The 16,325-nt window shown below is 34.1% G+C and overlaps 1 protein-coding gene across 1 annotated transcript; it reads right to left on the reverse strand.

Annotated features, from left to right (window-relative positions):
• Window positions 1–296: 296 nt before the first annotated feature.
• Window positions 297–8,847, reverse strand: LOTGIDRAFT_130973 (hypothetical protein; the record flags this gene model as incomplete). The annotated part of the gene is made up of 14 exons (XM_009066012.1): window positions 297–536; window positions 931–1,052; window positions 1,197–1,341; window positions 1,584–1,709; window positions 1,904–2,054; window positions 2,461–2,611; window positions 3,473–3,716; window positions 4,455–4,703; window positions 5,052–5,224; window positions 5,475–5,598; window positions 5,740–5,860; window positions 7,934–8,025; window positions 8,351–8,474; window positions 8,744–8,847. Coding segments are annotated over 14 exons (2,166 nt in total), but the record flags the coding sequence as incomplete, so codon positions are not given.
• Between the last annotated feature and the right edge of the window lie 7,478 nt (window positions 8,848–16,325).

Here is a 16,325-nt window from a genome sequence, read left to right on the forward strand (position 1 = left end):
TCATAAAACAATTTAAGTGAAATTGATCCACAGACGATACCGATGCTATAAGTAATGTCCCACATAAACACAAAGTTTAGAAAACCTCTTTACAATCCTTTTATCACAAGCACAAGAGTTTCAATAACACATTGGCTTTTTTGGAGCCGTAGCAACCTAACAGAGGCCTAAGAGGGAGTAATCATTGTTTTAAAAACTTCATTTGCAATTCAACAAAACATATATTTTAACCCTGATTTTAGACTATTAAACGTTTTCTTTTTTTCATAATATATCAAGTAAATCGTCTCTAACTCCTATTCAAAATAAAATATTAAACTTACATTATTTCTATAAGGCTGTTTACTACTATTGGTCATAGCCATACCATTCATTGATGAGTGGTCATGATGAGCTACATGGTCACCAGTAGGTGGCACTTTGGTATGGTAAATATGGTCTGCTGTAAGGTATGGACTAGGACCTAACCATGATAGTAATATTGGTAGATAAACTAATCCATGAAACAAACCATACCATACAACCAAGAAAAATACCTAGAATTAAATATTATATGTCGAACAAAAGTAATTGAAACATTTAACATCAAAGCTGCAGAGATATTTACCAACGCAGACTCAAACCTCTTTAGACTCTTTAGAAATATGACGGTCGTCATCATGATCATTTTCAAAGATGGCCGTTTCTGCTATTCTCTTAAATGTTTTTGTTTAAAAAAATCGATCAAGATTGTTATTTCTCAATATTATGTCACCATATGATCATATAATTTCGCATAACACTAACCTTTTTATTCAATTTCCCTTCTTTCCAGTGTTATATTGAACAGCAATGATGGGATTTAGAGTTTTGGTTCGGACTGTTTGTACTAAAGAGTTTTTATGTGAAAGAGATGAAATCGTGCATGTCAATTATAATGAAATAACAAACCTTGAAAAATGTTGAAAAGACATAACTGTTGCTACCTGCCAATAACACGAAGGCCAAAAAAGTACTAAAGCCACCATTGAATACTGGTGGTCCCATTTCACTTAGTGTTTCCTTAGCTCTTTCTGAAATATGAAACGTGTTCACGATTATTCTCAGAGTGTTAGGTGATGTGGTATAAGAGAAGATACCAGGCGATCAGTGTCGTATTTAGCAACTGTTATCCATGTTGACCCTCTTAATATAATTTTATTATTATTATTACTTACCGTCTCTGGTACCTTTAATAGTCATGAAAGTGTGTCCTATATGAGCTGAATAATCTACAGCTAGACCAATAGCTAGAATCAGTTGTATACTAGTAACAGTTTCAATTGTTAAACCCCAGAAGTGCATTGATCCACCGACATTTACCTACAAAAGACAAAGATGAATTTGTTTTACATGCAACGGTTTGGATAATCGTCATACTAAATATGTATTCAGATAAATAAAATAGGCACCTAAGCAATGGGGGGCATTTTCTTACGACAGCAAAATTGGCCTTCTCTTTTTTGGTTTTCAGCTATCGATGTGCACAGCCTGTAGCCCAAGACTATAGGCTACATAGCTTTCCAGTTAACAATCATTGACATATGTCATGTCATATCACTCACCAAAGTAAACAAAATACAAGATGATACCATTAGACATGTCCATAAATTAGCTATTAATATTAGAGTAACCACAAATACACAGGCAAAGGCTAAACCCAGGTTTCTGTACAATTCGTTCTTGATAACCTAGAAATATAAAAGTATTGGAAGTTATGATTCTAGCTCAAATAGTAGATAGTTACTCTTAGGAGGAATAGAGTCTTGGCTCTTAAAAAGCCCGTGACATCAATTTTGCAAAGTGACACACCTAATTGGTTTTCCTTTGGAGTTGGTATGTCAATAAGGAGGCACATTTACAAGTTTTCTGATATTTTGCTCACCTTATTAGTTTCCCAATTTAAAAAGGATCTAGCGTATGCAAAGCAGTCAGTATTAGGAAACCCAGCATCAGATATAACTTTTCTCAAACTGTCCATAGCAGCTATTTCAGTCGCAGAGTCTGGAAGATTCTTTAGTTTAAACTCCATCTGACTTGCCTGCAAATACAATTATGATGATAAAGAAGCTGATGAAAGATTACAGCTTATCAAAGTAACTATTTAAGTGTGTAAGGAAAAAGGCTGACACTTTTGCAGCTTCACAGCATACAGATCGAATAGATATTTCAATTAAACAGTTCAATATTCTAGATTGAATAGTTAAAACCCTTTGTAAAACTATTGAATATTTTAACCCTTGTGTTGAAATAAAAAGTCAATTATGAACTGGCTTAGAATAACTGTGTAAACCAATTCTTTTCCAAATAATTCTTGGGGCAGCAAAATAAAATAAAAATTCAGAATAAGTTCAAGGATGAAGATTTTATGAAATGTTCCTGACCAGTCACTTTAGCCTAAATGCTATCTATCTTGCATGAAAATATGAAAGAAAAGTTCACCATACCACTAAATCACCACCAGTCGTGTTAGCAAATTTCATCAATCTTTTTAAACTGCGTTGCTCAATGTTGACATATTTATATAATGTATCAACGAAAGCAGGTTCATCTACAGGGTATTTATCTACAATACAGATAGATTGAGTGTAATCTAATGAAGGAGTGCTTTTTTGCGGCCCTTTGGTTAATCACCGCCTTAAATAGCCCATATAATGTAAAACCGAAAAATAATTTCTAATGCTATGTCATGTTCAAATAAACAGATCACATTCCTCTTTCCGGATGTTTGCCTTTCACTAAAGTGGACCCTACGGTTTTTGCTATTGTGAATCTAAGGGTGCGGGCACATGAACAGTCTTGGTCTTGGACTTTTTTTCGAGGGTTAGAGTCTTGTCAAGTGTTTCACCGACCAGCTGTGGGAACATGAGACAAAAAAAAAACAGTCGATCGTTTTCCACTATGTAGATGATCACGAGCGGATCATTCAATTGAAATGAATCTTATTGGATTATGACGCTCTGTGTAAAGGACGATAAAACAGGAGAACACCAATTTCATACTCTTCTATACAGAATCAGGTATTAAAATTTATATTTTTAAAATCACTATTTGTGTAATATGTAACAACAGTTTATATATTAAGATTCAACAAGATGAACTTACTTGCATCTAAAGATGATGTATACATGGGATTGGTGGTTGTTTCTAAGAAGGAAGTATAAGTTTCAAACCAACTGTCGAAAGTACCATTAGCACCATATTCATTATTAGTCATACCCGTATAAATAAGATCCAGTTTAACTTTACTTCCAAAATAATCAATATTACCTACAAATATCATACATGAATCAAAAAGATATTATTATTTAAATCATAATTTAAATTAAGATAAAGTCACACCAAAAACATCTTCTAGTCATGATACAAATTCTTAGTGTATTTTCTCAATACATGTATTTTGCATCTTATGTCTGGTGCGAGCCATGTTGAATGAAATGAAAGAGCTGCAAACGTTTTGCGATTCCTATGACAGATTGGCATCTGTGAGATAAAGCCCGAGTAGTTCTTTCAATCTTACCACAATATATTGATCCTTTTTTCCCGTCATCTGGAAATATTTTCTCGGATTCAGTTAAATAAAGGAATGCATAAGAATTTTGAGGAATAAACCAATTGGAATCGAACTCTTGTTTTAAACTTATGACACCGTACACATTGGCTCCAAATATTGCCAGGGTTAATATGAATAGAACAATCTGGAAAAAATGGTACTTTTTAAAATTGGAGTGAGTACAAGCTTCATATGCACCCTTCTCCCAGTGTTAAAATAACATATAGGGATGTTTCGTAATATCATGAAGCTAATTTTGATTTATTGATAAATATCATTATAGAGGTTTTGTTTTTTTTTTTTTGTCACCTTTAGCTTCATTTCCAACTCGGCATTATGATACTGATATTTCAAAATATATCCTATAAATTGGAGCGCATTATCACTTTAAATGGTGGATAGATGCATAAATAAAGTTTCCAATTTTGTTTAAGAAATCTGCAGTTTTAACCGGGGGCAATACGTGTCGAAGTGCTGTTTGGGTGGCAGACTTGTTTGTCAGAAAATTTTCAGGCAGATTTTCTTTCAGAACTTAATTATTTTTGGAGCATCACTCTAAAACTCTACTTGTGTGGCTGGAAAAGTTGATATTCGGGCCCCTCCGTCTCCTACGCTTATGCTGGGGAACGAAACTCTAATAGAAGCTTTGTAGTGAACAGATTATTGTGAGCAGATTTCAAGATATTGGTGTTAAATCTTCAATTACGGGTCAAATCGATAACAAAAATCATCTACAAGGCTCCACATAGCTGGTAATAGTATTTCGAGATGGGAAAGGTAACGCAAAAAATATAAACAAAACAGTCGCTGTGGTGGTTTGTCAGATTTATAAAATTTAATATCGATACTTTTTGTCGAAATCTAAATGTGTATTTTAACCTACCTTGACTGGAAGTTTCATTAAAAATGGTGCATAATATTTCTTAAAAAATGTAATGAGTATTTCTTTCTGGCTACAGGCATTAGGAGTGTAGTCTTTATGTTTGTAGCAACAGCAACAAGCATTTCTATCATCTCCTCGTCGTTTCTGATCTAATGTTAGTGTAGCAGTGAAAAACACTAGTTGAAAAACAAAAAGACCGAGAATTCCCAGGGAGGCAAAACCACAAAATGATTTCAAGGCTGGAAGTTGCTGAAAAGAAATAGAAGTTAATAAAGTTATATGGGTCCTACATCCTACAATATTTTTAGAACTTTTTGTAAGGACAGGAGCAACATCTATATAACTACGATTACTTTCGACGTATCTTTAAAGAGAAAGTCCGACATAGAATAACTCGCTTTAAAACTTCTTAACATCCGAACAGCCTATGTCGATATAGTTCTTCAGATTTCCAGGTTAGCTAGAAATCGCAACTGATATATACAACTTTATGTAAAACACAAGAATAATGAATAAAAGGCGGACGAGTGATGTAATTAAATCAGACATACAAGAGATAAACCTCGTTTTAAAATCCTTTACTGACAAAGTACCTACCGTCGTTGCACCTATGCCAAAGGCAACAATATCTGTTAATGACGTCACAGTGACTGACAATCCAGCATGTTTTAAGACATGTCCCATCTTCTCCGGGATTTCAAGTTCGATTTCATCAGGATTCAGATTGTTCAATGCTCCCATAATAACAAACATATCATCAACACCAATACCTATACAACATAAAGATGTAGTTATGTTAGTGGCATACCTTATTTCATTTGAAGCCTTAATATAAGTTATCGTTGGTTTTACCTTCTTAAAAATCTTGAAAGTTACATTTCAGAAGGCAAACAAGATGCTACATCATCTTCTGCTTCAAAATGTAAATAATCGGTTTAGTTTTTGTAGATGGCTTGAGTCCATTTTGAAAGTAATTTGAGAAGTTCAGATATACAATAGATAGATTCCGTTTTATCTTACCTAGCAACAAGAAAGGTAGAATTGAATGGAGCGGACCATATTCTAAACCGAATGCTGAAGCTAATCCAAACGACACGGCGATGGAGAATCCAACACACAAGATACCAGAGAAGGCTAAATAAATCTGAAATGAGGAAAACAGGATATGGATCATGATAAATAAGTCAAGTTTAAGACTGTTTTTTATCCATTGGTCTGACTGGCTTTTCGAGTAATTGTATCAGGCAATCATCATCATCATCAGATCGTATCAAAGTGTACTTACTCCTTGCTCAACTTGGTTAAAACGACCCAAAACAATTGCTACATAGACAATCAAGACAAAGTATCCTGCAGATAAGAACGCTACATCTCCAGATATAGCTCCACCGGCTTCATCACCAAAACTATAGTAAAAACATTGTATGATTAATTGGCGATCAAATAATATAATATTTTGGATCAAAAAAAAGACAGGTATACTTATGGAAAAAAAATAAAATGTGAAAACCTTGCAGGTTATGGCGTGGGATGTAGGTAATTAGGTCACAGGTAAATCGGTCACCGGAAATTTGGTCACAGTAAAAAGGTCACACGGTAATTTGGTCACAGTAATAAGGTCACACGGTAATTTGGTCACAGTAAAAAGGTCACACGGTAATTTGGTCACAGTAAAAAAGTCACTCGGTAATTTGGTCACAGTAATACGGTCACATGGTAATTTGGTCACAGTAATAAGGTCACACGGTAATTCGGTCACAGTAAAAGGGTCACACGGTAATTTGGTCACAGTAAAAAGGTCACATGGTATTTTGGTCACAGTAAAAAGGTCACACGGTAATTTGGTCACAGTAAAAAGGTCACACGGTAATTTGGTCACAGTAAAAAAGTCACTCGGTAATTTGGTCACAGTAATACTGTCACACAGTAATTTGGTCACAGTAAAATTACCCATTTTAGGTGGTGTTGGTCATCTTATTCACATCAACCGCTTGTAGTTGATAACTAGATTCAATAAATGGTGGAGGACGGGCAATGTCACAACTTAAGTAGGTTCGTGACTTTGACCTTGACCTCCAATGACTTTAAAAGTCATAGTGTTCGTCTCTTCGTCCCATGGGGGTTCTTTGGACTAATTGCTATGTCCAGATGCGGTGTCATGAATCCTCCGACACAGTCCGACAAGACATTTGAGACTTGATATTCGCAAATTGAAAAGCACGTTTTCATCAAACAGGCTGCAATCTTGACTACGTTTTCGAATTTACCACTGAATGTGGAATTCATATTTCCGCAGAATTGTATTTCTGGTCCTCAAATCGATCAAGTGGCGTTTGAGACTGAAATAATAAACGATTAGGCCTATGTGACCTAAATTTATAGTGGCATTGTCTCGATTGTTTAATGAACTAGTCTTTAGATCAATTTGCCTACCAAGCCTTTTCAATCTTGAAAGGTGCTACCAAGCCGTTTCAATCTTGAAAGACCTTGCAATGATATAAAAATCGAAAAGAATCTGCTTTGAAACGCTCACGTTATTGGTACAGGCACGGAAATTTATGAGTAGTGGAGATTATATATAAAATACATATTAAATCAACTTCATTGCTGAAGTCAATACTGGATGATTTCACAGGCTGCATTCAGTGAGTGAGAATTCTGTAATTTGGAATGGAGAGAGTCGGCAAAAGTTAAACGGTGGTATGGCTTGCAAGCTTAAAAGGCAGACCGGTGGCGGGTTGTATCAGCAATAACTATATAGCTGCAGATTGACAGGTATACCAAATACTGTTCGACCGTTCAGGGCCCCACAAGGCCCATCCATCTCTGGTAGAGGGCAAGCAGAACACTATATTATGTATTATGAAATAAATATCACTACACCAGTTACCAGTAATTTCATTTTACTAGTTTTGCCTTGACCAGATCACTGTGTGACCAAATTACCGTGTGACGGTATTACTGTGACCAAATTACCATGTGGCCCTTTCACTGTGACCAAATTACCGTGTGACCTTTTTACTGTGACCAAATTACCGTGTGACTTTTTTACTGTGACCAAATTACCGTGTGACTTTTTTAATGTGACCAAATTACCGTGTGACCGTATTACTGTGACCAAATTACCATGTGACCCTTTTACTGTGACCAAATTACCGTGTGACCTTTTTACTGTGACCAAATTACCGTGTGACCTTATTACTGTGACCAAATTACCGTGTGACCTTTTTACTGTGACCAAATTACCATGTGACCTTATTACTGTGACCAAATTACCGTGTGACCTTTTTACTGTGACCAAAGTGTCGGTGACCGAATTTCTTGTGACCTAATTACCTCGCCCCATGGCGTGAACGCAGTTCCATAAAGAATCACACAGATTTTGAGGTATAGAAAGCCAATTGTGTACTTTTATTAGACGTTTGTCTAATTCTATAATGATTCATGGGTATATTGATGCTTTCTTTCATTCAACTTACCTTCTGGTTGCAAAATAATTGATTGTCAGTGCAGTTTCTTTTTCAGCAAGAGCTAAAAATTTAGATTCCCATTCTGCACTTTTCAGTTTTATCTGAAGTAAGAAATTGTTCACGATACTGCATTTTCAAATAAGATATTTAGTACAAAAGTCTGTAGTCCACTTTTTAAGACCTGCTTTAAAGTTAACATTCACGACATTGGTTCTGAAACAACTGTTTATTATGATATGTCAGCTAGTAATTCATCTATTAATTTCATGTGTGTGAAGAAAAATTTGTTCATTTTACACCTACTTTAAAACAATAGCGTTGAATGAATAACTTCATCTAGTCCAAGTACAAAAACACAATCTACTGGATTTAAGAAATAGTAAGATCTACATTTGGTGGAATCTTTGGTAATCAAAGTATAATTACCGTATCATTGCCATTTAATAACCATGTCATCTTAGTACCAGTCGATCCTATTATACTACCAGTACTATTTTTACTTATTTCACCTAATGCTGTGGAAACATCATAAGCTCTTCCTGACATTGGACTGAAAAAAGGACTTCAGTGTATTTTACGTAATAAACATTCTAAAATAGACGCGAAATGGTTTTGGTTCACAAAAGTGACATCGGGTTAAATACGGATACATTCGTCGCGATTATGCTGTGTTACATTATGACCATCTTATAAAGCGCGTATATGAGCAGAGAGCATTTAAAATAACATTATTAGCCATGGCATTTGCTATTGGCTTTACGTGGTACACTTTATAAATTATTTGTTGATTAAGATCTTTTACAGTGACATCAAACATACTTTATGGTAGCTGTATTTATCTCGTTTAAAATGTCCGCTTGTGTTAAACTTCTTATTATAGTACCATTATAGCTCCATAATTCTAGTATATTACTTACAGAACACGAGGCACCAACACTATCATGTAAAAAATAAACAGTCACATTGAAATAAAAAAAAATCTCATCGATAGCAACTGATTACTGTTTCTTGTTCTCCATGTTTTCCGATTTTGTTTATGCAATTCATAGCATGTGAGGTACTAAATCAAGCTGCCCCACTAGACCAGCTTCAAACTTCAAGGGTTGATGTGAGAATAGGTCAAAATTATTCCTAGTTGAAGTGAAATGTCATCATATTTCGTAGAGCTCGCGTGAAAATTTGTATGTCGATAAGACGGGACATTACAATTTATAATCAAAACAACGTTTGCTTCGTTCTAAAAACGTTAAAGATCCTTGCACTTCTGGAAATCGAAAAAGCTTAGGAGAGTACTTATACTCTGACAACATTTCTCTCAAACTGTGTATAGTGTGTCTGAAAGCTCAATGAGATGCAAAACCTTAGGAGGAAAGATTCTACTTCATTTCAATATTTATATATCAAAATAAAAGTAAATGACTTACGCGATACAAACATCAGACAGTTCGTCACCAGAATCTGTTTGTAGATTTTCAGCTTTCTCATAAAAATCAAGCATCTGAAAAAAAATCAAACTTAATATCTAACTGAACATTGTCTAATTATAATAAGCTGTATATCACTCAATATATTTAAAGGATTGATTAAAATGCTGTTGGTGGTGTGCTTGGCACTGATCACAGGGGAAATCGAGTGGCAACATACAGTTGGTAAAGTAATTCAAATAGTACCTTGGATAAAATTTACTATCCTGTATTAAATATAGGCCTGTGTAGGCCTATTTCTCTAGAAATAAGCTATAATTTATATAGCTTACCTTTCCAAATATTGATGGATCCAAAATATTAGGCGCTTTCACCATGATAACTGCAAATCTGGTAGAGCTAGGATACCACTCTTCTACTAGTTCTAAATTCATGATAACTTCGGAGTCACTTGCTGCCCATAATTTATTCGTTTCTGTAGTCTCTTTAAATGCTAATGCTATACCAATACCACACAAACCAGCAATTATTATACATCCTATCATGTATTTTATAGGATGTGTACCTATACTTTTTCCTAATCTGAAAGTGGTAATTTTGAATATTATCATATAGTCGGAAATATAGGTTAAAAAGGTGTTCACCTCTTTTAGTAAAACGTTTTTATTATCAAAAACGTCGTAAATATTACATGAAAATATTTCTAAAGTATGCTACTTATATCTTTGTATCTTTTGATCTTTTTGAACTGAATTTGTTTTTAAAGGGTTAATCAAAAACGGAGAGTACTAATTGTTAATTACGTAATGTTTTTGACTTTAAAAATTAATACGTTAACGTAAATGGGCACATTTCTCTAGATTTTGGAGTATATTTTTTACAAATTTAAGCAAAAAAAAAAAAAACTTTTCAACTGACAAGAAAAGGAGAATATCCCCTTAACATAGAGGCTATTGTAGTATTGATGAATAATATCAAAATACAGTTTTTGGCATAAGTTTTTAATCAAAGACTGTTAAGACATGTCCATGAAAAGAAATTAGTATTATCTCGTAGCTCGTTCAGGATGATATCCTAATTTGGAGGATTTTGCTACAAAATGCATCACTTGTGTATTTTGAGTAGTTATTTTTCTAAGCCAAACACCCTAACTTACATCCTGATTAAAGAAAAGATGTTTTTAACGACAACTTACTTGTAAAATACTGATTCTAATGAGCTGATTATAGCGTTACTGAACCTCTGTAGTATTCCAGGTTTTTCTTGAGGTGTTGTTGATTCAGTGGGAGCAACTCTGGTTGTACTAGGTTTCTTTTTAGGAGATCCATTTAAAGATGACTTACTCCACTGTTTTGTTGGGGATTCGTTCCTCACAGGTGACACGTTCCGTGAAGAACCATTCATGTATGGTCCACCATTTCTAGTCGGAGAACCAAAGCCGTTTCTTGAGTTATTACTGTAACTTCCTCTCGGAACTGGACTTGTGTATGGTCCACCATTCTGGTAATTGGCTCTGGTGGGTGATCCACTCATAGCTTGAACTGTAATCAAAGTGGTGAACTAACTGAAAGTAGTAATAAATATAACATACAGTTCTAACAAATTACGAAATGAACACTTATAACACCACAATATACGTCATAGTACAATACAAGAATAGTGTTAATATACAATTTTACATGATAATAGAATTAAAGGTCAGTCACGTGTTAACAAAAAAAACCTGAGGTCATTGTCTTCATACATGGTTTTTCTGCCAAATACAAATACTCAATTACTTAATTCATTAACGGAACGATAAATATACGAATATGTAATGAGTAAAGTGTACAAATCTTTGAACACCTTTATTCATATTACATTAAGAGGGGTAACTAAAACGCGTCCTCTATTTGCAATTTTGACAAGTTTGAAGTAAAAGTCGTGCATCTGTAGAAGTGAAGACTATCTTCTTCGACCCCTAATTCCTCAAAGATTTATGCAAATTTCTTTAGGAAAACTTAAAAGTTACAAAAAAGCAAAACAATTTTCATTTTATTATAACCTAAAAAAACATTTCGCTCACTCCTCATGTAAGCTTTTATCATGTGACGGTTATTTGAATTGTAGACATAAAGGGTTGAGCTGTCTTTGTTAACAACTTTGAAACTATAGTCATTCGTGAACAATTATTGCTAACTATTTATTATTCATTATATTCTTCGGGTCAATTTCTGGGACTTTATGGCTTGAGTTTACTGGGTGTCTTTGTGTATTTCAGCACATAAAAATAGTAGAAATCTGAGTATCAATAGAAGTGTTTAAATTTCGATGATCATTGACTGTATGACTGGCTACAGTCCGCCACAGTGGGCCCACATTTTTAGTTGAGATAAATTTCAATAAATTCTTTGGACTTGTAGCTTACTCAAGTTCAAGGCTGATTAGTTGAAAGAAAAACAAAACAAAACGAACACATCAATAGCTCATTATCAGAAGTAGGCTAACGAACTGGCATTAGGCTATAGTAAAGATGTTTAGAGAAGAAATTTAATAAATGTATGTAAATATTTTGGCTCAAGTTGGATTCGTATTGATTAATTATTATAGTCAACATAATGGGCATTGTTCATGATTGATCAAAGCAAATATGGTATTGAACTTATAGGGAATATACCGGGATAACTATATTTCGGTCGGCTAAGGAATAAACAATAATAATAAGCGAATCCATCTTCCATCGATAAACATTACAAAACTTGGATTTAATTATTCTAATGTTTTCATTTCAGTGGGAGGCTTTCTATTATTGTATAGGAGTGTACAAAATCGATATGCGCTTAACCCTTCTCAACATGTTCAAAAGTAACTTTGGCATAGGGCGGCGACATTTCCCCTTGGCATATCGGGATTCCATTTAACTAAGTCTGTTTATCAGATTTTGTATTAACTGTTTAAGTACTAATCTTGATATTGGTATAAATGGGATTGTCATAATATTAACAGATTATCGATTAGCAGTTATGTAGAAACCAATGGAGGTCAAAGTGCGATTTCTGGGACGAAGAAAATGATTACCGTGAATAGTATTTATTATATGCGCAATAGGTTCAATTAATATCAGGTAGGAACTTTCCTATAGAGCGGTCAGTGCTTCAATGAATCGAACCGGTGACGGAGGTTAACTATATCACACATACAAACCCTTTCCTCTTCAGGGCGGTTCTATTATAGAGTCTAGAAGAAGTACTTGTGATCTAAAGTAAACGTAGTGATTATCCACATTATATAATATTATATAATACATAATATGTAGTCTTTCATTTGACAAAATTTGAATATTAAGAATGGTGGGGTTGACGTAAAAATAAACTGATTGAAGATTAACAATTATCAATCGATCAATTTATAATAGACGTCAAAGGTCGTTAAGTAGGACTCTTTTGAAATCAATACCGGCCTTGAATTTGTGTCATAACACGACTCATGTTTATCAGTGAACCTTTAGAACTACCATAGCATTAGCAGTATTCAATTTCTCTAACAGGACCCTTAACTATAGCCCGTGTTAACTCTTGTGTCATCTAAGAAGTACATGTTTGCCTTTGAAGTATAGAACATAGACCTAAAGGCAACTATGATCTTGATTATTGATAAAAGGCTGGTGTATGCCTTTAAATTGACTATCTTTAGGCTAAGATTTAACCAGGGGTCATCTAATCGTGGGAGTTTCTTGTTGATAACACAAACTGTAACTGTCTTTAAATCACTGATAACCATACGTAATATTGAATACCCGCGATAAAATACAGGCCTAATACTATGACTAGAATTCGCACGTAATGGTGTTTATGTGATTTTATGTCCGTTTAAAGATCATTCCGTTTCAGGAGTGTTAGGAGCTTTGTATTCACCCATTTTCCTCATCCCCCGTCACTAAGTCGACTCCCTTATTTTCACAAAATGCAAATTTACGCAAGTGTATAGTCACCGCATACCACCATCAGTCCATAACTAATTATCCCCCTCCCAAAAGACAAACCATAAGCTTAGATACCAGCCTAATAAAGAAAATATCATACCTTCTAAACAGTGTTTATTAGTAAATCATGCCACAGCTCCAGTGTTCAATAACATTCACATGCCTCGTAACGTTAGACCTATATAATATTAAGAGATCAATAAGCCGGTGGTAAATGAGGTGTATTCTAATCGTCCGGGATTTCTACAGTGATATATTATACAGGTATAACTAAGAGAAAAGGTATATAATCTCAAATAAAAGTCATTGTTTACCTTACATAACGTTTTTATTTACACCGGATATAGACTACTTCAAAGCAAATGATTCTGCGCGTTAAAACCACTTCCCTTAAAATCAATATACTTCCAAAGCAATTATCATGATTATTTTAATAATAGATCACAGATATACACACTATATTTAAGTGAAAAGCCGAAAAATTTTGACGTTGTTTGATGTAATTTCCGAACCGGTATTCGTTTTCTACACAAAATAACATATATTATAGTATATTAACTGTGGACGAACTCGCTTTTTTTTTGTCATGGATGAGCTATTTTCTAAACAAGATAAGCCTAATAAAGTGAGATATTAATACGTTTAGGTTGATTTGTTATCCTGAAAAACGAAGCTGTCTCCAAGCCGACTGTATTCTAAACCGACTGTTAACCGCTCACGTTTTGCCCTGTAACAAAATTTTGCTAATGGCCACAAGGTTACACCTCACAGCAGTCTCAATTTCAATAACTGTTAAAGAAAAATTCTGGAATTATATGTGGTCTGCTTCAAACTACACAGTATCGTCCCTTTATAAAAATTTGTAGTTCCCGATTATAAAGTATCGAATGAACAACAGAACGCTAATGTAAAAGTCTCTGCTATCTATTATTCCCAGTGCATAAGCGGTTTGAATAAAGTGGTGTCTGCTATCAATTTCTTCAAAATGGATCCAAATCGTTTAGATGACCCATCAACAAATGTTCTTAAATAGCCATATTGTAGTAAAACCTTTACGAAATATTAATGTTTAAATTGAATTCGTTGACTCAAGTCATTTATACACGTGTCTACAGTATTGAGTTATGATTTTTCGTTAATTAACAGAGCCTGTATTTGATAAGATTTTTCTCAGAAATATTCTCAATTTTGCCAAATTAAAAAAAAAACGATTAAATAATGATGTTATGTCTTCTAAAATTGATAAGAACTTCAATTGTCTGTAAATTTGGACAAATTGCCAACCAGACAAGATATAACAACTGTCAATATCTCAATTTTATATTAGTTTAAACCAGCGATAAGTTTCATCCGTACAGTGTAAGTAATCCTTGAAGAATTCTGGAACACGTCTATCAAGACATCCAGGCTCAATATACATAACTTTTGAATTCGGTGATGACGTAACATTTTAAGGTTCCCCTCATCCACCATTGTCAGCTACTGTAGATCAGTTAAGAAGCTGAAAACCAAGCTCAGCATGGCATATCCAAGGGAACGTCATCTTCTTCACGTTTCATGTCCCTTATGTGGCTTAAAACATGTGCACGTTTCACGCATTTCCCTTATTCTTTTTTTTTCTTTTTGTCTTTTTTCTTTTTTGAAGCTAAAGCATAATATACATGATACACGCCCCTTGCAACAACTCAGTAGAGCAGAATCAATCAATTGGCAATGTTTTATAATAAAACACAGTGGTGTTATTTTAATTCTATATTTTTGTATATAACAAAATAGTAAATATTTGACGTCTTTCTCGTTGATTATTAATAGCAATTTATTCTCTGACATGTCTAAGATTGTCTAAGATTGTCTAAGTACATTTCTTATAGTATTTTCACAATTCAAAGGACCGTTAGTTGGCACTATTTTAAAGGGGTAGTATGCATAATTTTATTCAAAGAAAGTAACTCGTTAATTATAAGCTTGCTTGATTTAAAAATATACTACTACTATGTAAAATACTTGATCAAAATGAATTTGTCTCTAAAATGGTTAATAAAAGAGTGGGCTCATTATTTACAAATCAGTTAAACTATAGTTTATGGATGTGTATTAAATTCTCGGTATTTTTAGTTGAACCTTCAGAATTTTACAAGACATAATTATTAATCAAATCTTTCAAATAAGGTGAGGGACAATCTCTAGCTATGTGTCAAAAGTTTTCATTAATTCGAGCATCTATAACTTTCACAACCCACCAAAAAATGAGACTACCCCTTTAACATTTGCTTGTATGTGGAACACGCCACAAAATATTAGAATTGTGCACAATTCTAAAGCTGCCAGCTTTGTAAAATATGTAAAATACATTTAGAGAAGATTCACGAATGTGCATTGATTTTTTGTTCAATAAAATGTGTATGCTTACACGAAGTTGAACATTGCCCCAGAGTGTTTTGGTCATGTTTTAAACACGATATTTCTTTAAAGATCATACTATTTCTGATGTTAATCTATAACGCGAGTATACAAAAAAAAAACAACCACATCAATCCTAATCATTCAATGCATTTACAAGAACATCTCTAAATCCAATGACCGCGGTGGCTCAGTGGGTTAGGCGCTTGCTCGCTAACTTGAAGAACCAGGGTTTAATCCCGGCAAAGGTCGCGATAATACCTTCGGATTTTTCAACATTACAAATTCAATCAACCTGAAACACAACAGATCGCTGATATACATAGCATAATTCATTTTGTGTGAGGCATTTTGCACCTTTTGAAATGTCGCTACTTTTCCTCTCTAGTTTTTAAACGCCAATTAATGTTGGCCATTGGCCAATCTTTTTACCATTATTCAAACGGCAAGAGATAGTTACGCGGTCAAACTGTTTCACAAGAGGCCTACACATGAGTGTCAACAGACGATTCCTACATTTACACGCAGGCCCGTAACCACATTTGTTTGTTCGTAGGGGCAAGTAATAAATTAATAAATGCAATAATGCGTGATGTTTAGTAGCAGTATCGGAATT

This window comes from Lottia gigantea (genome assembly GCF_000327385.1).
Source record: "Lottia gigantea unplaced genomic scaffold LOTGIsca_72, whole genome shotgun sequence".
Classification (NCBI taxonomy): Eukaryota; Metazoa; Mollusca; class Gastropoda; family Lottiidae; genus Lottia; species Lottia gigantea.